This window comes from Capra hircus, chromosome 5 (genome assembly GCF_001704415.2).
Source record: "Capra hircus breed San Clemente chromosome 5, ASM170441v1, whole genome shotgun sequence".
NCBI lineage: Eukaryota > Metazoa > Chordata > Mammalia > Artiodactyla > Bovidae > Capra > Capra hircus.
The window spans coordinates 103,163,978-103,191,315 of NC_030812.1; the positions used below are offsets into that span (position 1 = coordinate 103,163,978).

Sequence of the window (27,338 nt, forward strand, 5' to 3'; positions counted from 1 at the left end):
AGACCCTGATGCTGGGAGAGATTGAGGGCAGGAGGAGAAGGGGACAACAGAGGATGAGATGGTAGGATGGCATCACTGACTCAGTGGACATGGGTTTGGGTGGACTCTGGAAGCTGGTGATGGACAGGGAAGCCTGGCGTGCTGTGGTTCATGGGGTTGCAAAGAGTCAGACACGACTGAGCGACTGAACTGAACTGACTGTTCTATGTTTTGGTGTTTTGGCTGTGAGGCTTAGCTGAACTTAGTTCCCCAACCAGGGATGGAACCTGGACCCCCTGCCTTGGAAGGTGAAGCCTTAACCCCTGGCCCACCAGGGAAGATCCTGAGTGGCATTTCTGATGGGCCAGGCAGTGGGACAGGATGGAAAGAATCAGACACAAGCCTCAGCCTCCTTCCTGGGGTCTCAGGTGCAAGTGATGATGGAGATTCTTAGACTTGTCTACCAGAAAGAAAAGTGGGGTCCTCCCCTAGCCACCCCCAGTGGAAAGACACCCACCTTGTTCTGGAGGACTGTGACTGTCCCAAAGCAAAGATCAATAACAGCAGCCCTCTGTTGACCAGGGAACCCCCAAGATACTAGTGAATTGATAGTGTTGCCTTGGCAACCATTCACCCCTGTACAACCCAGGCAGATGGAGATGGGAAAAGGGACAAAGATATCCTTCTGTCCTGCTGGCGACCTGTTCACTATTCTGAAGAGATGCCTGATGGCAGTAAGGACAGTGGAAGGGCTCTCTCTGGTGGCCAGGATATCAATGTCAGTGACAATGATGATGGTGAAACGGGGTCACCATTTCTAAGGCTAAGCCTCTGGCGTGCATTATTCCATCCAGTCTTCACTTTCGTCCTTTCAGATTGTTGTTCAGTCACTAAGTCACAGCCAACTCTTTGTGACCCCACGGACTGCAGCATGTCAGACTCCCCTGTCCTCCACTATCTCCCGGAGTTTGTCCATTGAGTTGGTGATGCCATCCAACCATCTCATCCTCTGTCGCCCCCTTCTCCTCATGCCCTCAATCTTTCCCAGCATCAGGGTCTTTTCTAATGAGTCAGCTCTTATGAGTTCTCAGGTGGCCAAAGTATTGGAGCTTCAGCTTTAGCATCAGTCCTTCCAATGAATATTCAGGATTGATTTCCTTTAGGATTGACTAGTTTGATCTCCTTGCTGTCCAAGGGACTCTCAAGAGTCTTCTTCAACACCACAATTCGAAAGCATCAGTTCCTCAGCGCTCAGCCTTCTGTATGGTCCAACTCTCACATCCGTGCATGACTACTGGAAAACACATTGCTCTGACTTACGTCTTTTCAGGGTCCAAGTCATAGTGTGGTGCAGTCACAGTTTGCCATAGTCTTTTCAAATAGGCGCTGTTATTATTGCAGCCACAGAGGAAGTGGGGTTAGGTAAGCAGCATCCCCTGGGGTCACACAGCCAGCACAGGGAAGAGGCAGAAGCTGGGCCCAGGGCTGTGATGTCATACCAGAGCCAGGGCAGGACTCTTGCTGGTGTTGTCTTCAGAAACCTCAGCTTCCCCTGAAGTGCTCGGGTGGTAAAGGACCGGCGCATGTCATCACCTCGGCAACACAGGCCCAAGGCGGCCATCTTTGTTCATCAGTCACTTGCTCCATGTGTCCACCTGTGAGGCAGTGTCTGCAGCTGGAGTCTTGTTTTACTCCAGGATGCCCTTTTCCATGGAAGAATGAGCTTTGTCCCCATCCCCACCGCCACACTGGGGCAAAGCTGGACTTAAGCCTCTCCTTTTTCTCTGCCATGTGAGGGTGCGGGGGAGAGCTCAGGAGGGTAGGGTCATGGAGGGAGGGAGGCTGTTCTCAGCCACAGCTCTCAGTTTGCAGAGCTGCTAATAATCCTTGAACAAGCCTGCTTGCTGCAGCTTTGCAATTTAGCAGTCCATGTGACTGCTGCTTTTCTCAGGTGCAGAGGGAACCAGTTACGCCCAACTGCTTGGGCCAGCTGGCCTCGGAGCTCCCTGGGTCCTCCCAGGGGCCTGTGGAAATCAGGGCCCTGGTTCTGATGGCAAACTGTGCAAGTCAGGCAAGGGCAGGGCACTGTGGACAGGACACACATTTCCCCGGGACCACCACATGACCTTGGGGCTCCCCCCAGGTGGCTCTCCCAGGTGGGAAGAAGCGCTGGGTCAGATTTCTATTCCTCTAGAGACCACGGGGCTGGCTCCTTGATCAGAACCAGCCTTGTCCTGATTGACCTTGTACACTTAGAGGAGATTGGAGTTCTCTCTCCTGAAAATTTGTTACTTGTTTGCTCTTTTTCACCATCCCCTTTATGAACGTGGATTTGCTCTGATTGACCCTCCAGGACTCAGCTCGCTCTTCTTGTACTTCCTTCATTTTAGCTGAAGTCTTTCCATCAACAGCTGGCTTCCCTTCACTCTGAAAACATGCCTGTACAGGAAGGAAATCGTGTACCCTGTGGGCATCAGTTATAGCAACAATACTGCCTCATGTCAAATTGAAGACAAAGTGCGATATTGATTTTAAGATGTGCTCTGATTTCAGAAACGTTAAATTGTGAAAAACAAAAACACGAGTTTAAAAATTACCAACGCTTTTTGTTTTTTTTTTTCATGATTTAACATCTCCGATATGGCACTAGTGGTAAAGAACCTGCTTGCCAACGCAGGTAGACCTGAGACGTGGGTTCGATCCCTGGGTTGGGAAGATCCCCTGGAGGAGGAAATGGCAACCCACTCTAGTATTCTTCCCTGGAGAATCCCAAGGACAGTGGAGCCTGGCGGGCTGTAGTCCATAGGGTCGCACAGAGTCAGACACGACCGAAGAGACTTGGCATGCATGTTACTGAGAAAAATTACCAAAATGCAGAATGTGAAGATGCTCACAAATACAACTTACAGGGAAGGGTGTTTATACTAACGTGTCCAGGAGTCATTAGTGAGAACAGTTCCAAACCTGCTTGTGTTATGGGGTTTAGGTTGTCAACAAAGTGATAAAACTTAGGAACATCCCTAACCTGGCAGCACCCCTGGGACACTCTGTAGAGTCCAGGCATGTTTTTGCTGATGGGAACTGGTCCAGTCTGGTCCATTCCAGGAACCATCTTGGAAATGTTTGCTCAGCTTCATCCCTGACACATGGAGTTTAAGTCTCTGGGGATGAAGCCTGGCGGGTCTGCTTTGTAAACCTCCTCTCTGATGGAGGAACCAAGCTCAGGGAGGGGAGGTGACCAGGTGGGTGCGGATCAGATGCCTGGCCTTCCTCACTGGGATCCTCAAGCCTCCGGTGATTTCCACAAGAACTTCAAGTTCTGCTCCTTTCACTCACAGAACCTCTTTACCCTTGCCCTTCAGAGGACACTGTCTGCCCCTGCAGGCCAGGCCCCTGGCATCTGCATTTCCAGGGATCAGTTCACAAGGCTGCCCTGGCCTGGGGGCGCCCCACCAAACAGGGGTCCGACAGAGTTCCACGAACTGCTGTACCGTTTCGTCTGACAGACGTGGACAAGCACCTCCTGGGTGTGAGAGAGCGGTCTTGGATTTCCGGGCGTGGCGGGTCTCCAAGCCTCGAGGTCAGGGGACACCCGGCCGTGTGGGTGGCAGCCTTCCTAGGTGGCCTCTCCTTCCTGCAGGGCCTGTGGGAGCAGTGCCACCTTCTAAAGACGGCCTCCGTGTTCGCCCGCTGCCACGCCCTGGTGGACCCCGAGCCTTTCGTGGCCCTGTGTGAGCGGATGCTGTGCGCATGCGCCCAGGGGCTGCGCTGCCCCTGCCCGGTGCTCCTGGAGTACGCCCGCGCCTGCGCCCAGCAAGGGATGCTGCTGTACGGCTGGGCGGACCACAGCTCCTGCCGTGAGTCTGCGCGGGACCGCACCTCCCGCCGGGGTGGGCGGGGCCCGTCCTGGGTGTCCCACCCCAAGTAGCCGGTGCTGACCGAGGCCCCGGTTCCCGCGCGGCTCCTGCCCCCTGCCCCCGGCTCACAGAGCGAGTCCCCTCCCTAACGGCTTCAAGGAGGTTTGAAAGGTCCCCCTGGCCAAGTCCCCATATCGCTTCTCCTGCCTCCGTTTCACGCCCGGCCTCCCCGCTTCCTCCGCTTCCTCGTGGACTCAAGAGCTGTTCCCCAGCTCCGCAGGGGGGTCTCATCCGTTCAAGTCTGAAACTGACCACGAGCAGGGCGGGGATGTCGGCATCCTGGCAGGCTTTTCTCAAGTCCCTGACTGTCATTGCCTCCCTTCTCTCCTCTGGCTGGTACTCTCCATCCCTCCCCCGCACCCAGTCGTCTAATCTCACTGGGTCCCTAGTCATCGTGATAGTCACCACTCCCAAATTATCGTGAAGAACTAGGAGCTGCTGCAGTCACTTGCAGGCAACCTCCTCCTCCTTCCCCTGCCCTGCCCCCCGCAGGCTTCCCGTAGATCACACTGGCTGATGGTGCAGGGCAGGCAGCCCAAATGTTTACACCACACACATGCGCACACACACACACACACACACACGCCTTTCCGTGTGTGTGTGTGTGTGTGTGTGTGTGTGTGTGTGTTTCCAGCTTCTAAGTTAGAGCTTTTCATCTTTGCTATGGGGGTGTGAGAAGGGTGGTTGTTGACAGCTGGGTTCACCTCTGGAAGAGGGACTGGCTGTCTTTTCAGGTCTTTGAAGGTAGGAGGGTCAGATGACCAAGGTATCTTGGAGGAGAGGTGGTTTGGGATGCTAGGTCCTTCTGGTTCTTCCGCCTGAGCATCAGTCAGCGGCCAGTAGAGAGACAAAGGAGAGCCGTCCTTATCCATGAAGGGCTGGGTCCAGTGGGAACAGAGGCTTAGGTGATGAGCTCCGAGGGCTGTCCTGCCACTCAGGGGACATAGTTAAGAATGACCATCCCCTAGCCTGGAAGATGCTGTGTGCCCATTTCTGGGTGGGGTGTCTGATTGAACCCAATCTGTGTCTTTTTTCAAAAAATTTTTTTGATGTGGACCATTTTTAAAGTCTTTATTGAATTTGTTACAATATTCCTTCTGTTTTATTTTATTTTATTTTGGCCATGCGAGATCTTAGCTCCCTGACCAGGGATCAAACCTACGCCCCCTGCATTGGAAGGCGAAGCCCTAATCACTGGACACCAGGGAAATCCCGAGCCCAAGTTCTTGAGGAAGAGGAGCCCTCAGAAGAGGGATGGGATGGAAGACCCCATTTCAGACTTGTGTGGCCTTGGGGGCCTTGCATTTTCAGCCTGGAGGCATTTGGCATCCCTCAGAGAGGGGTTTAGGGGAAAAGGACAAAGCAGAGAAGCAAACGAGTGGCTAGTCGTTCGTGGGGATCAGGTGTCTGAGGGGGAGCATGGTGGTGCCAGGTGACCCTGCTGAGTCTTAACCAGGCCCCACAAGGTGGAAGATGCCCCTTCAGGGCAGGAGTGGTCAGCGGATCGCCTGGGAGGTGATACTGACCCCTGGGGTGCCACTGAAGTGGAGATGGCCCGTGGGGCACTGAAGACAGAGGGGCCAGACAAAGGGGCCTCAAGGGCTCTGAGCACCTCTTGGCCTGTGAGATGCTGCCTGGAGGGCACTGGCTCCAGGAGACTCCCGGGCTTTCCATTTCAGGACCGGACTGCCCCGCGGGCATGGAGTACAAGGAGTGTGTGTCCCCATGCCACAGGACCTGCCGGAGCCTGAGTATCACCGAAGTGTGTCGGGAGCAGTGTGTGGATGGCTGCAGCTGCCCTGGTAACAGACGTCCCACTTTATTTACAAACCTGAGACCTCGCCAGTGCCCTTGGCTTGGAGAAGCCAGATGAAGGCTGCTTGTGTTTATTCCCCATCGCTGAATTCAGAGGCCCTTTATTTACTTTTTTAAAAGTCTTTGTACAGAGTGGCCAGAATTAAGTTGGCATTTATTTTTGGTTTATGTTTTCCTGTTGTACCATATCCACGAAAGCGCATGTGTGTCTGGGGAGTAGGGTGATCTGGGCTCCAACAGTGACTTTGTTTGGGGGAGAGGGTGGCTCACAGCTCTATCTGAGCTGCAGTGTTTTCTCGGTTAAGAGTCAGGGCGTGGTCTGGGAGAAGGACAATCTAAACTCTCTCCTGGGTTGGCCATGTGAGCTCAGCTGAAGAAGAGTCTCTTCCAGGAGAGACCTCGTGAGCTTTGGTGAAAAGTCCTGGTTAATTACTGAGAGTGAGTCCTGTGTGTTTCCGCTCGTGACTTGCCTACTGAAAGACTTTGAATGAAACATTTGCTTCCGTGTCTTTGAGACGAACATGGAGACAAACAATCTTCCCCCACCTCTGTGCAAGATAGACAGAAAAGAAATTCTTTGAGCTTTCTGGGAGAAGCCTTCAGCCTAGACTCATGGCTTCCTTTCTGGAAGGCCTTGAACAAAACTCTTTCCCCTGTTGCTTCATCACTAGAGTGGAGATAAATAGTCCCCCCCACCCCCTCACTGCAAACTGAAAGATCAGCATCATAGAATGAGTCCTTTGAGCTTTCTGCAAGAAGCCCTGAGCAGATGACCACCCCAGGGCTTCTGTGGCTGCGAGATGAGTCATGATGGTGGACAAGGCTGAGTCTTTGTCTTGATGCCCTTGACCCAGAGGGACAGCTCCTGGATGAAGGCCGCTGTGTGGAAAGTGCCGAGTGTCCCTGTGTGCATGCTGGAAAGCCATACCCTCCTGGCGCCTCCCTCTCGCGAGACTGCAACACCTGGTAACTGGGGCTGAGCAGTGCAGGTTTGGGGAGCTGCCAGGGACTGGGGAGGGGCTCGTGGGCCAGCAGGGGCATTCGGGGTACTGGCAGGTGGAGCAGGACCAGGCCTGGGTTGGGGGTGGTTTGGGAAAGGCATGAAGGTTGATGATGGGGAGCAAGGGTTATATACAGATCTGCCTAGAGGAGGGGGATGGGGGTAAGGCTGCTTCACGGGCAAACAGTGTCTCTAGCCGCACCCCTGGCCGTGCTTTAAGCGACTCTTTCTTCCTGTTGCCTTTGCTTCTCTCAAGCCGTTTCTTCCAGAAGCCGCTCTGGGTGTCCCCCAGCTCACACAGGGGAGGGGAACACCTCAAGACCTTGTCCCTGGCTGCCTTTCCCTCCTGGGCCGTCTTCCAGGAGTCTCCAGGGCTGCCCAGCAGCGGTCAGGGCGTTACCCCGTCAGAGTCCACCCTTTCTGTCTTCCACCAGCAATATGTGTGTGCATTTTGTATATGTGTGTTTATATGCGTACGCGTGTATATTGTGTGTATATGTGTGTGTATGGGTGTGCACATGTGTTTGTGTGTGTCTGTGCATGTATGTGTTGCATGTGTGTGTGTCTGTGTATGTGCGTGTGCGTGTGTGTGTGTGTGTGGTGAGAGGGTAGAGATTCAGCTGCTTTGTGCCTGGGTGGACTCGCTTGCTCTCCCTATTCTGTCTGTCTGTCAGGGTTTGCTCCCTTGCCTCAGCGTTGTCTCCATGATTCCTCTGTGGCCCCACTAGGTGCACCGTCACCTCCTGAAGCCCCCCTCTGATTTGGGTGGCTTTCTGGCCCCATACCCCTCCTTGGGGGCTGTGGGGTGGCGATGTCCTCTCCAAATCCATTCATGGATGCCTGCCTCTGCAGGCCACCCATAACCCGTGCTTCTCTCTCCACCAGCATCTGCCGAAACAGCCAGTGGGTCTGCAGCAATGAGGACTGTCCAGGTAGGGAGCTTCCCCCCACACCACTGCCCTCCTCCTGGTGGAGAGGTGCAGCCTCCCTTACCAGACGGGGAGGGCCATGTAGCCAGGCAGCTTCTCCTCACCTGGACATGCAGGCTGGATGCAGCCCCTGTTCACAGCTGCAGCACCAGCTGTGCTAAACTGTTCCTTTCCGGCCAGCCAAGGGAGCCCCCCAGCAGTGAAACCAGAGACTGCAGCTGGGCAAAGCTTTCACCCTATTTCCTGTCACCTGTTTGCTCAGAGGATTACGGTTGCGTGAGCTGTGAAACCTGTAAGGTCATGGATGACTAAACAAAGATGACGCAGATTCCTTGGAAAATTAAGAGGAAGAAGGGCTTGATAATTCTTTAAAGTTGACGTGAGAAATTTCTGGAATTTTCCAGAATGCCTTAGCCAAAGACCTTGGCAGGAGAAGGCAATGGCACCCCACTCCAGTACTCTTGCCTGGAAAACCCCATGGATGGAGAGCCTGGTAGGCTGCAGTCCATGGGGTCGCTAAGAGTCGGACACGACTGAGCGACTTCACTTTCACTTTGACGTGAGAAATTTCCAGAAATTTTCCGGAATGCCTTAGCCAAAGACTTTGGCAGGACCCAAGGGCTTCCCAGGTGTCTCAGTAAAAGAATCTGAGGCAGGTAAAGAATCTGCCTGCAATGCAGGAGCCACAGGAGACTTGGGTTTGATCCCTGGGTTGGGAAGATCCCCTGGAGGAGGGCATGGCAACCCACTCCAGTATTCTTGCCTGGAGAATCCCGGGGACAGGAGAGCTTGGTGGGCTACAGTCCATGGGGTTGCACAGAGTCGGACATGATTGAGTGCCTGAGCATAGCACCACGCGAGCTAGAAAAACCAGGCCACCCAATGATTTCTCCTACCCTGTCTCCACCCTGGAAAATCCATTTAGGAAAAGTTTCAATACAATCCCTGCCTTTCACTTTCTCCTCTGTTTAGCCCCAACTCCATCTACAGCAAATTTTGTCTGCTCAGATCTCCCTCTGCCTCCTCCCCTCCAGCTGCCCCCCGCCATGACCCTGGCTCTTCTGATGCATCTCCCTTTTCGGTCAGTTACATGACGTTTTCTGTTCCTTATGAGGCAGGTGCAATTTATTCTCATTTTACAAAAGAGGAAACAGGTTCAGAGAGGTCAAGTAACTCACCCAGAGTCACACAGCTGCTATAAGACAGAGACAAACTCACAACTCACAGACTCAGACTCACAACTGCCTGACCTCTATTTCGTACTTGCCATGTGGGTTGACTTCCCCAGTGGCTCAGACAGTATGAATTCGCCTGCAGTGCAGGAGACCTGTGTTCAATCCCTGGATTGGGAAGATCCCCTGCAGAAGGGAATGGCAACCTACTCCAGTATTCTTGCCTGGAGAATTCCATGGACAGAGGAGCCTGGTGGACTATGGTCCATGGGGTCGCAAAGAGTCAGACATGACTGAGTGCCTAACACACACACACACACAGACACGTGTCCAGGATCCCCATGAAATCAAGCTAATTGGAAGTTGCGGGAGACGACCCAAACCTTTATTGCCTACCTGCTGCGTCCAGTGGTGGCCAGTGGCATGTCCGGCTGCCTTTTGCTGACCAAGTGGCTGGGAACGTTTTGGGCATGCTCTTGGCAGAACTTGGTCTTCTCGGGAAGCTGTGGGCAGGGCTTGGGTGAGTGTCACTGTGCAGCCCATCCTTTTGGCTCCTCCTCCAGCCCCCTGGGCTCACGGCTCTCCAGCACGGCTGTGTTCCTGGGTTTCCTGTGAGGCAGCCCTATCTCTCAGTTGTACCAAGGAGATAAGCTAAATACAATATTCAGACTTCTGATTCCCGGAAAACTTAAGGATGCCCATCAGGGAAGGTCAGAGCAGGAAATCAAATCAGAGGAGTAGATTCAGGCCCCAGGGTTTTGCTTTTGAATGTTTGCGGATTCTCTCATTGACCATTCTTTTCCTGGGCATTGTCAGCCATTGTCAGAGATAAGGCAAGTCCAATTTCTTACTCAGATTAGAGTGCTCTTGAGAAAACAGAGAGGCTGGGGGAAGCATTCCCGCCCATTTCCCTGTGACGGGGCCAAGACCTGTGATGCACAGGGCTGTGTCACTTTGTGGAATGATGACAGCATCTGAAAAATCCCTGTCAGAAAGGCTTTTTCGGGATTCCCCTGACGGTCCAGGTTAGGAATCTGCCTTGCAATGCAGGGATGTGTGTTTGATCCCTGGTCGAGGAAGTAAGATCCCACATGCCGCGGAGCAACTAAGGCCACGCGTCACAGCTGAGACTCGATGAAGCCAAATAAACAAGCCTCTTTTTAAAAAAGGCTTTCTCGTGACACCTGTGGATTTGGCATTCCAGCTTGGCTGCAATCAGCCGGGGTGACCCTTGCCCACCCTTGCCCCTAGTCATTGCTCGTTATGCTCTGACTTCCACAGAGTGACCCCTTATTCGTGCCCTTCTTGGGGGACAGTGCAGTGGGAAGTCATGACTTGTTTCTGCTCACAGTTCTGTCACCATGCATTCGTGTTTTCCCCACAACAGCCAATTCTCTGACTTACTGGATGCCACCTGGGTGCCCTACACTTCACTGCGTTTCTGAGCCTGGCTACCTGGGGTTAGTGCAGAACCCAGAGGTGAAGGTCTGCAACCAGGCGTCCCTACTTCTCATACCAGCCATGGGAACTGCTGGAATGGCTCACGGAACTTGGGCAAACACTACACTTACTATTACCAGTTTATTACAAAAAAAAAAATGAAGGATACAAATGCTAGATGAAGAGGTACACAGGGCAAGCTCTGGAAAGGTCCTGAGCCCAGGAGCTTCTTTCCCCGTGGAACGGGGGTCACCACCTCCTGAGTGTAGATAAGCTCACCAATCTGGAAGCCCTCCCAACTCTGTTGTTTATTTTATTTTTAAAAATATTGATTTATTTGGCTGTGCTGGGTCTTAGTTGTGGCGTGCAGGATCTAGTTCCCTGACCAGGAATGGAACCTGGGCCCCCTGCACTGACTGGGAGTGGAGTTTTAGCCACTGGACCGCCAGGGAAGTCTCTGATTAAGGGTTTTAATGGAGGTCTGGGGGCTACTTGCCCTCCCCCTGACTTCCAAGGGCAGGGCCACACCTGGAGACCCCAAGTTGGGGTCCCACCCCATGCCCGCTGTGCCTTTCAGTGCAGATATAGGCATGAGGTGGTAGTCAGGGGCTGATAAGCCTGGTCTTTGACAGGTGGGCAGCTGGCACCCCCCCGCCCTCCGCCTTAGGCCTTTGGGGACTCCTGACTGTGTGACAGGGCCCAGCATCAGCCCCTGGAGATGGAGCTGGCTGTAGGGCCCACTTAGGGGGAACTTGGGGTGCAGAGCAGATCCGTGCCATGGAGGATGAGTCTTTGCTGTTTGCAGGCTGGGGGTGACAGGGCCGGGAAGAAGGGCTCCCACTTTGTGGAACAGCCATGGCTTGTGTCCCTGGTTATTTGTCTGTAGAGGGGAAGGTGGAGAGGGGACGCGGAGAGGGGCGCTGGGAAGGACTCCAGATACTGCTTGGGCTTCAGTGGGGCCATTGTGGGCCCCAAGATGGGGATGCCCTGAGTGGGGTGGGGCCAGCAGGCATCACTGGAGATGATGGCAGAGACCCCTTGCCCCCCACAGATGGTCTGTGGTCCAGGGTGTGTTGGGCCTGCACCATGGGCTGATTCGGGGCCTGGGAGGACAGAATAGCGGTTGGATCTGGGGCAAGTCGAGGGCTGGGGCTGCAGGGTGATGCTGGGGAGTCCTCGCTGCCAACCCCAGCTGTGTCAGCCTGCCTGGGGAGCTGGCTTGGGCGGTGGTGAGATAGTGGGCAGATGGTGTCCTGGGCCCCCACTGGCCCCGCCGAAGTCCCAGCAGGGATTTGCCCATGAAGAAGCCTGAGAACTGCCCCTCGGCTGGGCAGGGGGTGAGGACAGCATCCCGGCCCCTGGACTGCTGGCCCCATCACTGTTCTGGGCTGGCTTTCTGCCTTCTCGCCCTCAGGGACTCTCCTGGTTGGGGGGAGCCCCCATAATAACAGTGCAGAGAAAGGCTTCTGACCCCAGCAGAGCAGAACCCAGGGAGGCAGTGGGGAGGGCTGGGAGCCAGAGTGAGCCCAGAGCCCAGAGCTGGAGCTCACCCTGGCTTCTGACCCAGCGTCACCACCCAGCGTCACCACCCCCCGCAGCCCAGCCCCCTGGGTGTGACTTCACACCCTGAGGCTCAGGACTGACCCACTGGGCCTTGACCTCCCATGGCCAGAGGAGTGGGGCCTGAGTAGAGTCCTCCTGTGGGGCCCCTCTCTAGACCGTGGTGGGGAGAAACCCAGGAAGTGCCCCCCACTGGGACACCCCCAGGGGACCCACTGGGACACCCCTCTCCCCTCCCCCTGTCCCGCAGGGAACCCACTGGGATACCTACTCCCCCCTCCCCCTGTCCCCCCAGGAGAGTGTCTCATCACAGGACAATCCCACTTCAAGAGCTTTGACGACAGGCACTTCACCTTCAGCGGGGTCTGCCAGTACCTGCTGGCCCAGGACTGCCAGGACCACTCCTTCTCCGTCGTCATAGAGACTGTTCAGGTGAGCCCGCCAGGCAGCCCTGGGGTGCCCACGGGGATGAGGGCCAAGGTGACTCCATGTGTACTTCTTTCTTCTGGACCACCCAGCAAAGAGGAGGACAGACAGGGCGCCCAGGGCTCCTTGAGGATCCGGGTCCCTGATTCCCTTTGGGCCTAGAGTCTTGAGGAGAGAGTGGTTCCGAGTGAGCGAAGCTGAGGCTGCCTGGTTGGGGTCTTTCCCTGAGTGCATGGGCTGGGGGCTGGGCTGGGGGTGGTGGTGACACCCCTCTGCACGCCCCTCCTGGCAGTGTGCCGACGACCCTGATGCGGTCTGCACCCGCTCCGTCACCGTCCGCCTGCCCAGCCCGCACCACGGCCTCCTGAAGCTGAAGCACGGGGGTGGAGTTGCCCTGGATGGCCAGGACGTCCAGATTCCCCTCCTGCAAGGTGGGCGCCCTCCTCCCCTGGAGGCCCCCACCCAGCTCGCCCTCAGCACCCCCACCCCTCACTGCCGCCTCTTCTGTGAGACTGTGAGGGAGTGCTATTGTTGGAGGACAGGCTGGTGTCTGAATTTATGCTGCAAGAAAGGAAGGCTTCCTGGAGGAGGATGAGCTGAATGATGGTGGGGTGGCTGGTGATGGGTCAGACCCCAAGACATCATGGGGCAAAGCCAGGTGACCCTGTGACCTCTGGGGAAAGCTCCCTGCTCAGTCAGTGACTTTGCCAGGCGGCAATGCACCATTACCCACAGCATGATTCCAACCTTCACTCTCAAAGGGGCTCCCGTACCCTGCCCCTCTTCCTTATGACCACTGGCCACCTCACGGCTCAGCATCCCCCTGTTGCACAGAGTGGGTGAACTTGGGCCAGTGGGTCCACAGCTTGTCTGTGTGTGCTTAATGCTGTGTGTCTCCCATGAGATCCTATGTTCTCTAGGATAAGAGGTGTGCCTCTTACGTCGTCTCTAGAGAAAACCTCAGGTTTAGCTTTGCTCACAGCATTGCTCAGCGGTGAGAACTGGGTTACTCAGCCTGGAAGCATGTGCCACAGCCCAGGGAATGATAAAGGGGTTAGAAGAGGTTCAGTGAAAAACCCGTCCCGGCTCAGGGCATGTGTATAAGCTGAGGATGCAGGAGCCTCTACTGCCCCCTCGTGGCAGTGTGGGAAATGGCAGGCTACTGGAGCGACGCAGAGGCACCTCCTTCTACGTGGAGCCCAGTTTGCGCTGCACCCACCCTGATCCACCTTTCCTCTGAGACCCTCTGTAAGCCTCATGGCCACCACCAGCTGCCCTCTAATTGACTGCTTTCATTGCCACAGTGCTCTGTGACAAAGCCCACCTCTCTCTACAGCCCATCTGCCTGCTGCCCTCTGCCCTGGCCATACCCCAAGCCTGAATCCCGACCTTGCTTGGTTCCAGGTGACCTCCGGATCCAGCACACTGTGACGGCCTCCCTGCACCTCAGCTTCGGGGAGGACCTGCAGATAGACTGGGACGGCCGCGGGAGGCTGCTGCTGAAGGTAGGCGCCCTCCTGGCAGCCGGACCGCGCACAAAGCCCCTGTTGTGCTCTGATGGGAGAGCTCGAGGGCTGGAGGGGAATTCCTTTCTCTCCCTACTCGCCCTGAGCCCCCAGAGTGAGGAACAGACCTCTCTTGTGTGTGAGAGGCTGGTGATTGCTGTCTGGATGCCCCTTGTTCACCCCAGGAGTTCCTGGGTGCTGGGCTCTGGTCCTCTGAGGGTTTTCAGCCTGGGTGGGCTCCCTGCAGGGCTGCGTTGGGGGCGGTGGTGGGCAGCTGGTTTACTGCTAAGGCTCCTAACTGCAACAAGGGTTGTGATCAGAGGGTGTTCCCTGGGGTGCCTGCTGTGGGACTCACAGCGAAGACCTGGGTCATGTACCCACTACCTGTGAAGGATTGTTCTGGAAGCTGCCAGATCCAAACCCTCTCACCCCCATCCAGAGGCTTGGCAGCCTGGGGGTCACTTCCAACTGCTCTCTGTGTTCTTAGAGTCACTCTTGGATAGGGATCTGTATATTTCACAGGGCTGACTTCCAGATCCGTTTTTTCCTGGGGAAATTTCCCCAGAAGGTACTGTCACTGCTTTTTCATAAACAAAGCAAGCAAGACTTACGGGAGCCAGGAGATGTGCCCAGGACTGCAACCCCAATCAGCTGCCTGGGCAGGGTCTCCACCACTAGACCTGTGCTTCTCACTTGGACGTCTTAGATGCCTTTGCACTCTTAAATTTTACCGAAGGTGCTGAGATCTGCTAAGGGGTTGTATCTATTGATGTATTCTATTGCTTCCCTCGTGGCTCACAAAGTAAAGAACCGGCCTGCCAGGTGAGAGACCTGGGTTCGATCCCTGGTTAGGGAAGATCCCCTGGAGAAGGAAATGACAACCCACTCCAGTATTCTTGCCTGGGAAATCCCATGGATAGAGGAGCCCATGGATAGAACTGCAGTCCATGGGGTCGCAGAGTCAGACACGACTGAACAATGAACACTTTCACTTATCTAGTGATATTTACCAGATTAGAAATTAAATCAGAGACCCTTGTTAGTTCGTTAAAAAATACCAATAGTGAAGTCGCTACATATTAATGTAAAGATGAAAAAATCTGTTTTCCAAAACAAAGTTAAGGAGTGAGAATACCAATGTTTTATGTGTCTGCAAATTTCTTTACTGGCTGTCTTGACAGAAGACAGTTGGAATCCTGTTGACCTCTGCAGTGCTATGTGTCACGTAGGCCCTGAAAACCTCCACTGCACTCACAGAGAACGAGAGGGAAAAAGTCGTGGGAAAATAGTTTTGGCCACATAGACCTCTTAAAAGGGCCTCCAGGACCACCCCATCCCACAGGTCCCAAGACCACACTTCGAGAACCCTTGTCCTGGATATATTAAAATCCCTGGAGGATCCCCCTTTTCATCTGGGGTCCCAGTGTTCCCCAGGCCTCTGTATGATCCTGTGATGGGCATCTGGGGTGTCCCTGAGGACATCCTGGTGCCCTCCATCCTTGTGATGTCATATTCTTTCTCTTCAAGTCCCTGGGAGAGTTCCAAATCAACACCTTTTTTTTTTCCCTTTTATAAGAAAATAAAGCTTTGACCACTAAGATTATAGGGCATGAAAATCTTGAGACTTCCCTAGTGGTCCTGTGGCTAAAACTCTGTGCTCCCAATACAGGAGGCCCAGGTTCAATCCCTGGTCAGGGAACTAGATCCCACATGCTACAGATGAGACCTGGAGCAGCCAAATAAATAAATAATAAATCAGTAAAGGGCTTCCATGGTGGTTCAGTAGTAAAAAGTAAGTAGTAAAGAATCTGCCTGCCGATGAGGGAGACGCAAGGGACATTGGTTCGATCCCTGGGTTGGGAAGGTCCCCTCGAGTAGGAAATGGCATCCCACTCCAGTATTCTTGCCTGGAGAATCCCGTGGACAGAGGAGCCTGGCAGGCTGCAGTCAATGGGGTCACCAAGAGTTGGGTATGATTGAGTGATGGCACACACATAGAGAAATAGATAAAAAATAAAAGTTGCCTTCACCCAACAACTTAAAAAAGAAGAACATGAAAATCTTAGAGATCTTATCAAACCCTCAGGTACAGTTGGAAATAAAGCTACGCTCATTTCTGGAGCAGGACAGTGACTCACAGTCATTTGGTTACAGAGTGAGCAGAACTCAGGTCTCCCACACCCCGGTCATCAAGGCAGGCAGCCCCGTTAACTCCCCCGCTTTCTCAGGCACTTCCCTCCGCACAGGGAGGGTGCTCTTGATCTGCGAGGCGCCCCCCAACCCGCTTCAGCAGGCCCATGGCGCCTGGTCTTGGGCAGCTGACCTCCTCCCCGCAAGCTCCTCTGCCTTCTGTCTCCTCTGAGGAGAGAAGGCGGACTTGCTTCTGTGGGGAGGGGGTGCAGGGTTATCTCTGGGGCCGGGCTTGGTGGGTTTGACAAAAGAGAAGGGGCCTTCACTGGTCAAGACTACAGGCAGGTGACCAGCCTGGGGAACGTCCTCGGTGTTTTGGTGTGTGTGAGGGAGCGTGTTCCTATGCTGACCCCGGGTTTGTGGGGACCGCTGAGTGGAGGGCACCGGCTGGTGTCAGGACACCTTGGAGCGGCGGCTGGGGACCCCCACTCCCTACCAAGGCAGTGGGATGAGGTGGGGCGAAAGAGAAGCTGCCAGTGGCTCCCTGGGTGCGGTGTGAATCCTGCCATCCAGGCAGCGGGGCCGTGCCAGCTGTGAGGCAGGCCCAGCTCGGCCTTAGAGCGGAGGATAAAGGGTTCTGACAGTTTTCACTTGGTCAGAAGTGCCTCTGAGGTTTATTCCAAACAGCAAATAGCCGGCGCATTCTCCCCAAGTCCCCGATCCTGGACAGTGCAGGCCTGGCTTCCACGGACGTGTCCACCCTCCTAACCCTTTGCTGAGCCAGCCTCCAAGACTAGCCCCAGGGACAGAAGGAGATAGTCGTAGAGAGCGGTGGATGGTGGAGAAGGCAGGCCTGGTGGGTGAACAGGGGGAGCTTGAGGGCCTGGGGGCCTGGGAACCAGGAGGGAAGAGAGACGGTGCTGGGATGTGGGCGAGGGGACAGGCGCCTCCCCAGCTTCGCCGGGGCTGGCGTCCAGAGGAGCGCCTGGCTCACTCACAAATCTGTCCAGACACTGTCCAGCCATTCACTCACTGAGCACACCACCGAGGTTGCAGCAGTGACATGAAACAGACCCGAATCCTGGCTTCGTTTAGTTTAAATTCTAATGGAGGGGAATGGACAATAAGCAGAACCGACAAGGAAACTGTCTCACGTTGGGAGGTGATACATCCAGGGGGAGGAGAGATACAGCAGAGGAGCGCCAGGGAGTGCCGGGGTGGGGGGTTGGGGGGGGGAGGACCAACATGTTCAGTGGGAGGTCAGGGAAGGGCGGCTGCCTGACGTGCCAACGCTTGCTGTTTGCCAAGCAAACAAGGAAACGTTACTCCATCTTCCTTTTTCTGAACGATATTAACTTGGGTCCATTATACATATGTATGTGTCCGAAACCCTCATGAGATTGTTCATCCTGAGTCTTGTCGAGTTGGAGCTGGAAGCTGGAAGGGGCTCCAAGAGATGACCCTGCAGAGCCAGCCTGTCTGGGTGTCAGAACACAGGAGGTCCTGAAGCCACAATTGAACTCTGGGGCTTCCAGGTGGCTCTGGTGGTAAAGAACCCTCCTGGCATTGCAGGAGACATAAGGGACTCGGGTTCAATCCCTGGGGCGGGAAGATCCCCTGGAGGAGGGCATGGCAGCTCACGCCAGTATTCTTGCCTGAAGAATCCCATGGACAGAGGAGTCCGGCGGGCTGCAGTCCGTGGGGTCACAAAGATTCAGACATGACCGAAGCGACTTAGCATTCATGCAAATTGCAGAGCAGGGGTCGGGGCCACCAGTGGGTCGAGGCCTCTGCTCCAGTTTGAACTAAGACCCCCCCCAAAAGAGATGGGCAGATGACTCCAGCTGTACCATGGACCCCCACGTCACCCGTGAACGCACACCCCAGGCTCAGAAGCATCGAGAATGAGCACATGCCAGTGGCCTGTGCCCCTCCTGGTCCCCTCGCAGGCCGCCCCTGGGTCCTCACTGATCCCCACCGCCCACCTCTTTGGATCATGACCACAACCCCTGGGGTCGTCTTGGACTCATGGCCTTTTTTCCTCAAAGATGCCCAGTGACTTGAGTTAAAATCTAGACGCTAGGAAAGAGTTTTTTTTTTTTTTTGGTCACTCAGTGTATGTTCTGAGAAAACGTGGGCCATAAACGCTCAGCCTGCTTCTCTCACGTGTGTGACAGAGATAAGTGTGCAAGAAAGAGGGGGGCCAGCTTTGCACTGTTTCCCCAGCCATGTCCTCTGATGGCCAGGGTGGCAGAGCTCCGCCCATCGCTGGGCCCAACTCAGTGACCTCAGGTGAGTTGCTGTCCCTCTCTGGGTCTCAGTGTCCGGTCTTTAAGTGAGGGGATCATCCCTGAATTGCTTCCTAGAGGACAGGGCTTTGATTCTAAAGATTTAAGAGCAGGAGGAACTACTGGGAACTGGTTAACAGATACCGCACTTCGGGTTTTTAGTTTCTTTGGCAGCCCAGGGCTTAGCTGTGGTGTATTAAAGTCATATTTATTCCTCCCCTCCGGGGGACCTTTTTTGATGAAAACCATCTCATGAGGGCAGGGAAGCTGTGGCTGCTGGGGCGGCTGCTCCACGTGGTCTGTCCCCCACAGCTATCCCCGGTCTACGCGGGGAGGACGTGCGGGCTGTGCGGGAATTACAACGGCAACCAGAGGGATGACTTCCTGACGCCCGCGGGCCTGGTCGAGCCCCTGGTGGAGCACTTTGGAAACTCCTGGAAGCTGCGCGCAGACTGTGAGGACTTGCAGGAGCAGCCCAGTGACCCCTGCAGCCTCAACCCGCGCATGAGTATGTGAGCCCCGAGATCCCCGAGTTCCAGTGCATTCCAGGGATGGAGCGCCCACCGTGGGGGAGGGGCCCCCAAACCCTTGAGATCACCCTTGTTCCAGTGCGTTTCCTGAACACTGTGCCCATGGTGAGGGGGTTGGAGCCGGTGGGTCTTTCTTTTCATCCTCAGCATTTGATTATCTGGGTCATTTATTCTTCAGAGTCTCTTTATTGAGCACCCTCTGTGGGCCACACCCTGGGAAAGAAAGGAGTAGTCCACAGTTCTTCCCCTGGACCTTCTCAGTCTGTCTCAGCAGCAATTACATTACCGGAAGATAGATGCAGGGGGTGGCTATCCGCAGATTGGTCTGCCCCAGCATCTGGGGCCTACATCAACTGCGCCCTCTTTCCCAGCTGATGCCAGGTTTGCATCAGGGAACAGTTTCTCTCTGGGAAATGCAGTTGATTGTGTATTGAAGCCGATCAAAAAAGAATATTGGCTGCGGAAGAAAAATCGCCATGGTTCCCAGATCAGAGAGAAGCTGTTTTTGCTGTTGGCTCAGCCTAGGGGGGCGGGGCGAGTTCGGGGATTTTGGTCTTGGGTGCGTGCGCCTGTGCGCGGTCTGGACACGCCCCTCCTTTCCCCACAGCCAAGTTCGCAGACCAGGCCTGCGCCATCCTGACGTCTCCCAAGTTCGAGGCCTGCCACAGCGCCGTGGGCCCGCTGCCCTACCTGCGCAACTGCCGCTTCGACGTGTGCGCCTGCTCCGATGGCAGAGACTGCCTGTGCGACGCGGTGGCCAACTACGCGGCGGCCTGCGCCCGGAGGGGCGTGCACATCGGGTGGCGGGAGCCCAGCTTCTGTGGTGAGTGTCCTCCCCGTCTGCTGCCCCTCCAGGCCAGCCAGCGGGATCTGCTGGGATGCCCTCTGCTCTGGGTCAGGTCAGAGCAGTCTCTGCTTTACTGCACTGGGAGAGGAGCCCAGGGCATTTCCCATCCCTCACCCTTCCCATTTCCTGGAAGGACAGGGCAGTGGGGACTGGGGTCCCTGCCTGGCAGAGATTTCTGAGGCTGCTGCTGCCTAGTGTGGGATACACGTAGGGTGGGGGTGAGGAGCGAGTGGGTCCCAGATGCCCATGGGTTCCTGCATACCTGGAGGGTCTGATGAAGCAATAGGGAAGACGGAGGTACCAGTCCTCTGCTTATATGTGTGCGTGCTAAGTCACTTCTGGGTTCAATCCCTGGGTTGGGAAGATCCCCTGGAGAAGGGAAAGGCTACCCACTCCAGTATCCTGGTCTGGAGAATTCCATGGACTATACAGTCCATGGGGTCGCTCAGACAGGACTGAGTGACTTTCACTTTCACTTCTGTAAGTCGCTTCTGTTGTGTCTGACTCTTTGCAGCGCTTTGCATGAATATCTGGCCTCAGAGATGTGTAACTGGGAAAAGGAGTATTTTAATAACTTTCTGAGATAACTGTGGGTATATTCTTCTTTGATCCTCCTCCTCATCTGTGGTCAGTCATGTCCAACTCTTTGCGATCCTATGGACTATATAGCTCGCCAGGCTCCTCTGTCCATGGAATTTTCTAGGCAAGGATGCTGGAGTGGGTTCCAGTTCCTCCTGCAGGGGATCTTCTTGACCCAGGGATCGAACCTGCATCTCTTATGCTCCCTGCATTGGCAGGAGGAGTCTACCACTAGCTCCACCTAGGAAGCCCGTCCTATAACTTCAGGTAAACCTCGGAGCAGTCCTGCCCACAGCTCCAGCACTGTGTGAAGTCGTATAAAGTAGAATAAAGTCATTGTCCCCAGACGATCTGAGAGCCTCTCCGGCACTGCTAAAGGCCTGGCATCTGAGCTCGTGTGTGCCCCGCACTCTGGTCCCTGGTTGTTACTGTTGCTCTGGGAACATTTGCCCGGTGCCCTGCGTGGCCAGGCAGCCACAGTGCTGGAGGGCCTGGACCTTCCTGTTTGAGGCAGAGATGGACACTGCCTCCCTTACTAGGTGCCTGTCACACTGAGCAAGAGCATAGTTAGATTAAGGCAGGGGCAACCAAGGAAGGCTTCCTGGAGGTGGGGAAGTCCCTGGGTGGGGAATAGCCCCTGAAGGAGGGCATGGAAACCCACTCCAGTATTCGTGCCTGGAGAATCCCACGGACAGAAGAGCCTGGTGGGCTACAGTCCATGGGGTCGCAAAGAATCGGACACAACTGAAGTGACTTAGCTTGTACACGCATGCCCTTGACCAGGCTTTAAAAAAGGCACTTTCTTGATGGAGAAAAGTTGCTTCTGATGGTGGAATAATAGTAGGGATGTAGAAGTGAAAGGAGGATACGGTCTAGTGGACACTGATTTATAGGGTGAAGTAGATGTATTTGGCGACCCACTCCAGTACTCTTGCCTGGAAAATCCCGTGGACAGAGGAGCCTGGTAGGCTGCAGTCCATGGGGTTGCTAAGAGTCAGACACGACTGAGCGACTTCACTTTCACTTTTCACTTTCATGCATTGGAGAAGGAAATGGCAACCCACTCCAGTGTTCTTGCCTGGAGAATCCCAGGGACGGGGGAGCCTGGCGGGCTGCCGTCTCTGGGGTTGCGCAGAGTTGGACATGACGGAAGTGACTTAGCAGCAGCAGCAGATGTATTTGGAGACATAAATGTTGGTGGTTCTGATAGAAACAGGAAAATAGGAACTACAAAAAACAGTGAAAGGACTTAATAATACCTATTTGAAGAGGAGTTTAGATTTAGGAGCTCCAAAAGTATCATTATTTGGGATTAAATGAGCCAAGTTTAAGCGACCTTATAAAAATGAGTTTAAGTGTGATTTGATTTTAAGCTACCTTACGAAAAAGAGAAACAGACACAAAGTGAGGATTAAAAGGAAGAAATGTTTAGATGTGTGCAGTTGTGCCTGCAACCCGCCATCCCTGGGGTGTCAAAGGTCATAGGCCAGCAGCCAGGACAACTGAGGCTGAGACCTCACTGGCAACTTGCTTCGAGCCCTTCACTTCACCCTCCAAAACCCTCATCAGCGTTTGCTGTTTAGAAATTGGGAGACATGATCTGGAGTAAGTGGTGTCTGTGAATATATTTTTAAAACAGTTTGGTGTTCTTTCGTGAGCTCCAAAGAGCTCCAGTACCATGGTTGTTTATGTCTCAGGGCAGAAAAGAATTCAGCGAGAGGCCAAGTGGTAGATAAGAAGTGATTTATTAGAATAGGACACTTGTGAGATTGTACAAGTGGGTGGGTGAGAAATGCCACATCCTGAGAACTTACTGGGCTACAGTTTTATAATCAAAGGAGAAGTGGGGAAGGGGGAGAAGACCTCGGTCTTTCTCGAGTAGACGTCCTGCTTCCATCATCAGCTCCGGCTCCGGGTTGAGCAGGTGAGTTTTCTTGTCCCTACATGGTCAAGCTGGGTCCACAAATTATTGTTTCGGTGGGTGCAGAGAGCATGTCCTAGGGATCATTAACTTACTGAGCTCACTGGGCAGGATGTGGGTTGCATGCCATCATTGTTTTACTGTTTGCAGGCTTGTCTCCTGTTTCTCTCATGGTTTTGTTGCTAAGCAAGCCTGCTTGGTTCTGTGGTTAAGCAAACCTGCTTTCTGAGTCATCGTTTTAACTTACAGGGGTCTCCCGTGTTTTTCTGCCCACAGTCCCCGAGTGGCATTAACCGCTGTATCACCTCCTTTGTCCCTTCACTCTGTCCCTGTCATCTCGATTGTCCGCCGATGTTAGACACTACGCATTATCCCTGTGCTGAACCGCCCGAGGGATTTCCTCCTTTAGGAGAGTCCCCCAGAATGCCAAGGGCTTACCCAAATAGCCTTTAAACTCTTAGGAGCAGCTGTTCTTAACCCCCACCCAGAACAGAACAAAAAGGGGATGGGCCGACTCCACAGCAGCAGGCCCTGACCTGAGTTTCCTGGCTCCCAAGGCCTCGTGATATGGCAGGAAGTGCAGGTGGTGGGAAGACCCCATCCCTGGAGACTTCAAAAGAAAAAATTTATTTATCTAGGCTATGTCAGTCTTTTTAAAAATATTTATTTGGTTGCGTTGGGATCTTTGTCTCAGGCAGGATCTTTCACCGTGGTACATGGATTTTCCAGTTGGGGCACATGAGCTCAGTGGACCATTGAGATTTGTAACCACTGGACCACCACGGCAGACCCTGTCCCTGAAGACTTTTAAGGACAAGAGGGATCTGTCTCTATGAGCTGAACCAGAAAAAACCAGCCAGATGGCCCTGGGTTGTCCCTCTGAGGCCTGAGGAAGGGGGGGCAGGATGCCTGGGTTCCTCCTCCATCCTGCACCTCATTTTCCCTTCCTGAGAAATGAGCAGAATTCCTAAACAACTAACTCTGTCCCCAGGAATAGGCCATACCCACTGGGGACTCTCATGGAGCAAGACTCGATTGTGTAGGTTCTTTACAAGGTGCTATCAGGACAGTCCTGAAAAGCACAACATTTCTTTTTCCCCTTGGAAATTGGTTGTGTTTCCTTTGGAAAGACAAGACCCCAGGCTCCTGGCAGGCAGGGACCAAGTCTTACCGTCTCTGCATCCCCCAGCCTAGCACAGCCCCTCCCACACCCCATGCCATGGACACACAGTCAATACGTGTTAAACAGATGATGTTACTTCTGGGGAAGAAGGAGACATTTAGCACGGCTGAGCCGGCTTCTCAGAGGAAGAAGCCTTCTCAGCTCTAGCTCCTTCTGATTGGGTGAAATGTGCCCTTACAGTCATAGGTTCAGTTGATTGATGACGCCCGTCTTTGGAACCCAACCTGTCCCATCTTAGGGCTTCCCAGGTAGTACAGCGGTAAAGAATCCGCCTGCCAATGCAGGAGACACAAGAGATGCATGTTTGATTCCTGGATTGGAAAGATCCCCTTGGAGAAGGAAATGGCAACCCACTCCAGTATTCTTGACTGGGAAATCCCATGGACAGAGGAGCCTGGTGGGCTGTAGTCCATGGGGTCGCAAAGAGTTGGGCACAACTGAGCGAATCATGTATGCTCGTCCCATCTTAATCCACCTTTGCTCTAAATATTCATCCGATGACCCAATGTCTCTGCTGGTTTGGAAAAAAGTCTGCGTCTAACATGGTTAGAGCCCCTCCCCTCCCAGCTTCCCTCAAACACCACACCCACCCAGGGCAGTTGTAGGCGGGGAAGCATCCCGGTGTGGACATTTCTGAGGTTCATGACCAGGCTTTCCCTTTACGGCTTCCCTGGGACACAGCTAGCAGGTTTCTGCTGGAGAAATGGCTTCTAACAGGGAGCAACAGGTTCTATGATCCTGGGAGGGGTGTCCTCAGGGTGAGCTTCTTATTTCTTGGATAACAGCTGATCTGCAATGGGAAAGCATCTTGAAAGAGCCAAGTGCCCCTCAACACCAACCTCCCTCCCCCACAACAGTCAAGAATTCCATCATCGGGGAGCTTGTGAGTGGACCGTGAGCTCAGACAGTGGGCTGAATCCTGGCTGGGACCCGTCAGTGCCGGGGCCTCTTAGGTTTGGAGCCTGCAGAGCTTGGGCTGTGTTTCCCCTTTCTCACGAAGGCAGGAAAGCGGTAGACAATTGCCACCTGCCAGGCATGACTTGAAACTCCCTTAGCCTTCACAGCTACCCAGGTGGATGCTATTTTTATATTCCAGTGAGGACACTGCTGACTAGAGGCACGGCTGGGACTTGAGCCCTGGCTCTTTTAGCTGTTTACGTTTCTATGTGGGAGAAGGCCAGGAAGGGCAAGGGCTATGGGGAGGTGGGTGCTGCCTGCTTTGAGTGCCCTGGTTCTTTGTGACTGGCACGTCCCCAAAGCCTAGCTCCTAGGGGACTGTTTTCTTTTAGAGCATAATGGTTAAGAGCATGAGCTTTGGGGCTGTCACAGAGAGCTGGGTTCAAATCCTGCCTCAAGGACTTCCCTGGTGGTCCAGTGGCTAAGACTCAGCGCTCCCAATGCAGGGGGCCTGGATTCGATCCCTGATCTGGGAACTAGATCCCATATGCTGTAACTAAGACCCAGTGTAGCCACACACACAAACAAAAATCCTGCCTCGGCCTCTTCCTGGAAGGCAGGTCCCCGATGGGTCACTAAGCTTAAGTTTCAGGTTTCTTACCTCTGGTGGTGGGATTGTGAGGTCTCACTCATTGAGAGGCACCAAAGGCATAAAACCCCCGTGAAGAGCAGGGTATCCAGTAGGTGCTCAGTTAAGGGAGCTGTCATTGTTTTTATCATCAAGGGAGAAATGCCCTCGCCCATCCCTGCCAGGTCGTTTTTTTATTTATTGTTGTTGTTCAGTCACTCAGCCGTGTCCAACTCTTTGCAATCCCATGGACTGCAGCACGCCAGGCTTCCTGTCCATTACCAACTCCCGGAGCTTCCTCAAACTCATGTCCATTGAGCCGGTGATGCCATCCAACCATCTCATCCTCTGTCATCCCCTTCTCCTCCTGCCCTCAATCTTTCCCAGCATCAGGGTCTTTTCCAATGGGGCAGCTCTTTGCATCAGGTGGCCGAAGTATTGGAGCTTCACCATCAGTCCTTCCAATGAGTATTCAGGGTCGATATTTACAGCCCTAAAATCTACCAAGATTTCTATTCTGTCCCAGGCTCTGAGAATTCAAAGCTGACCAAAGCATGGTCCCCCTAGTTAAACAGAGGAGAAAGCATGTGCTTCCGTAATTAGAACAGTCATTTGTGGGGATTCTTGGTGGTCCAGTGGTTAAGACTGTGCACTTTCACTGAAGGGGGTTTCAACTCTGATCGGGGAGCTAAGATCCCATATGCGGCCAAAAAATAGGAACACACACACACACACACACACACACACACACACACACACACACACGCACACACACACTTTTGCTCTCGGTGGGAAGATAAGGCGGTGACCATACAGATGTAATTGGGGGTCCCAGAGGCAGCGGGTGGGACTGCTGGTCCTAGAACCACAGTCCTGCTCATCTTAACATTTCTGCTGAGTCTGTCCTTGCCCCTCCCTCTCCTCCAGCACTGAGCTGCCCACACGGCCAGGTGTACCAGCAGTGTGCGACCCCCTGCAACCTCACCTGCCGCTCACTCTCCCACCCGGATGAGGAGTGCACCGAGGTCTGTCTGGAGGGCTGCTTCTGCCCTGCGGGGCTCTTCCTGGATGAGACGGGGTCCTGTGTGCCCAAGGCCCAGTGCCCCTGTTACTATGACGGCGAGATCTTCCAACCTGAAGACGTCTTCTCGGACCATCACACCATGTGGTGAGTTGAGCAGCGGGACTGGGGACCCTGGAAATGGCAGGGCTAGGAAATGGTCCTCTGAGTCCTCCATTTCATGGATGGGTACACTGAGGCCCATGGTAGGAAGTGCCTGCCCAGCGTTGCGCAGTGAGTTGGCAGCTAAGCTGGGATATCACCCAGGCCTTCTGTCTGCCTTCCTGTGCCCAGCATTGGAGCTTCAGGCTGGTGGTGGGAGTAAGTCATGAGCAGTAAGCCAGCTGTCACTTGTGGAGCCCCACTCCCTGCATGAGGTGTCGGTTTCCCTTTTCTAGAACAGGAGATGAGAGTGCTCCCTGCCAGCCTCCCCTTCAGCCTCCTGTCCGTGTTCTCAGAACAAAGCATTTGAGCCAGAAGAACATTGACCATAGTAGCATCGCCTCCAGAGCACATCACTGTCCCCACTTGCTTCATGCGTCTCTTGAGGAAAAAAAAAAAAAAACCAAAAGCAAAAAAAACACACCATCCAGATCACACCTACTTCCTGCTGTCCTTCACCCAGGGCCTTGGGCGCAGTCAGTGTCAGCAGGGCAGTCACAGTCGCAGAAAACATTTTTAACAGAACATATACAAACACCTCCTTGGCACTGGTTCTGTCCTGGGTGCTAGGCTAGAGATGGTGACCTGAAGATGAACCGGACACAGAGTGGGCCTCAAAGAAGCTGACTGTCTACAAGGGAGACCAGCCGAAGTGTCCCGGTGATGGAAAATTTCAGACACTGGAGTGGGGAGAATAGTATCAGGAGGCCTAATGCACCCAGCCTCGGCTTCCCTGATTATGACCCTTTGCTGTTCTGATTTTTAAAAAAATTTAGAAAAAGTTTTGTTTATTGAGATATAATTTACACACAATAAAATGTCTCCTTTTTGGTATACAGAGCTACAGATGCTTACGAGTGTATACATCATGTAACTGCTGTCACACTCGAGATACAGAATGTTTTCATCAGCCCCTCAGTCCTTTACTCACCCTCTGGGCTTCCGTGGTGGCTCAGATGGTAAAGAATCTGCCTGTAGTGTAGGAGACCAGGGTTCGATCCCTGGGTTGGGAAGATCCCCTGGAGGAGGAAATGGCAACCCACTCCAGTATTCTTGCCTGGAGAAGTCCATGGACAGAGGAGCCTGGCGGGCTACCGTCCATGGGGTAACAAAGGGTCAGACACGACTGAGCGACTGGGCTGTAATATTCAAGGTGTTTCTCTCCAGGACCTTGCAACAACACTGTTAGGCAGGCAGGCTTTTTCAGTAGGAATTTGAGGCTTAGAGATGTGATCGCTTTCTCAAGCCACTCAGCAACTGGCCGGAACCCAGGAACTCCTGGACCCTTCTTGTTACCTGGAGAAGAGGCCATTGAGTTTGGCGATCAGAAGGTCCTGGTGGCCCTCTTGTTTTGTAATGTGGTGAGCAGC

General features: G+C 54.0%; 1 protein-coding gene across 1 annotated transcript in view; it reads left to right on the top strand.

The window, feature by feature from the left end:
* VWF (von Willebrand factor) overlaps positions 1-27,338 on the top strand; it is a 150,430-nt gene that overhangs the window by 53,559 nt on the left and 69,533 nt on the right. Inside the window, exons 8-17 of the mRNA XM_018048607.1 lie at positions 3,620-3,836; positions 5,576-5,698; positions 6,566-6,677; positions 7,597-7,643; positions 12,108-12,244; positions 12,531-12,669; positions 13,643-13,743; positions 18,474-18,669; positions 19,299-19,514; positions 25,674-25,914. Of these exons, the coding sequence (XP_017904096.1) occupies positions 3,620-3,836; positions 5,576-5,698; positions 6,566-6,677; positions 7,597-7,643; positions 12,108-12,244; positions 12,531-12,669; positions 13,643-13,743; positions 18,474-18,669; positions 19,299-19,514; positions 25,674-25,914 (1,529 nt within the window). The remainder of the gene's footprint in view (positions 1-3,619; positions 3,837-5,575; positions 5,699-6,565; positions 6,678-7,596; positions 7,644-12,107; positions 12,245-12,530; positions 12,670-13,642; positions 13,744-18,473; positions 18,670-19,298; positions 19,515-25,673; positions 25,915-27,338) is intronic.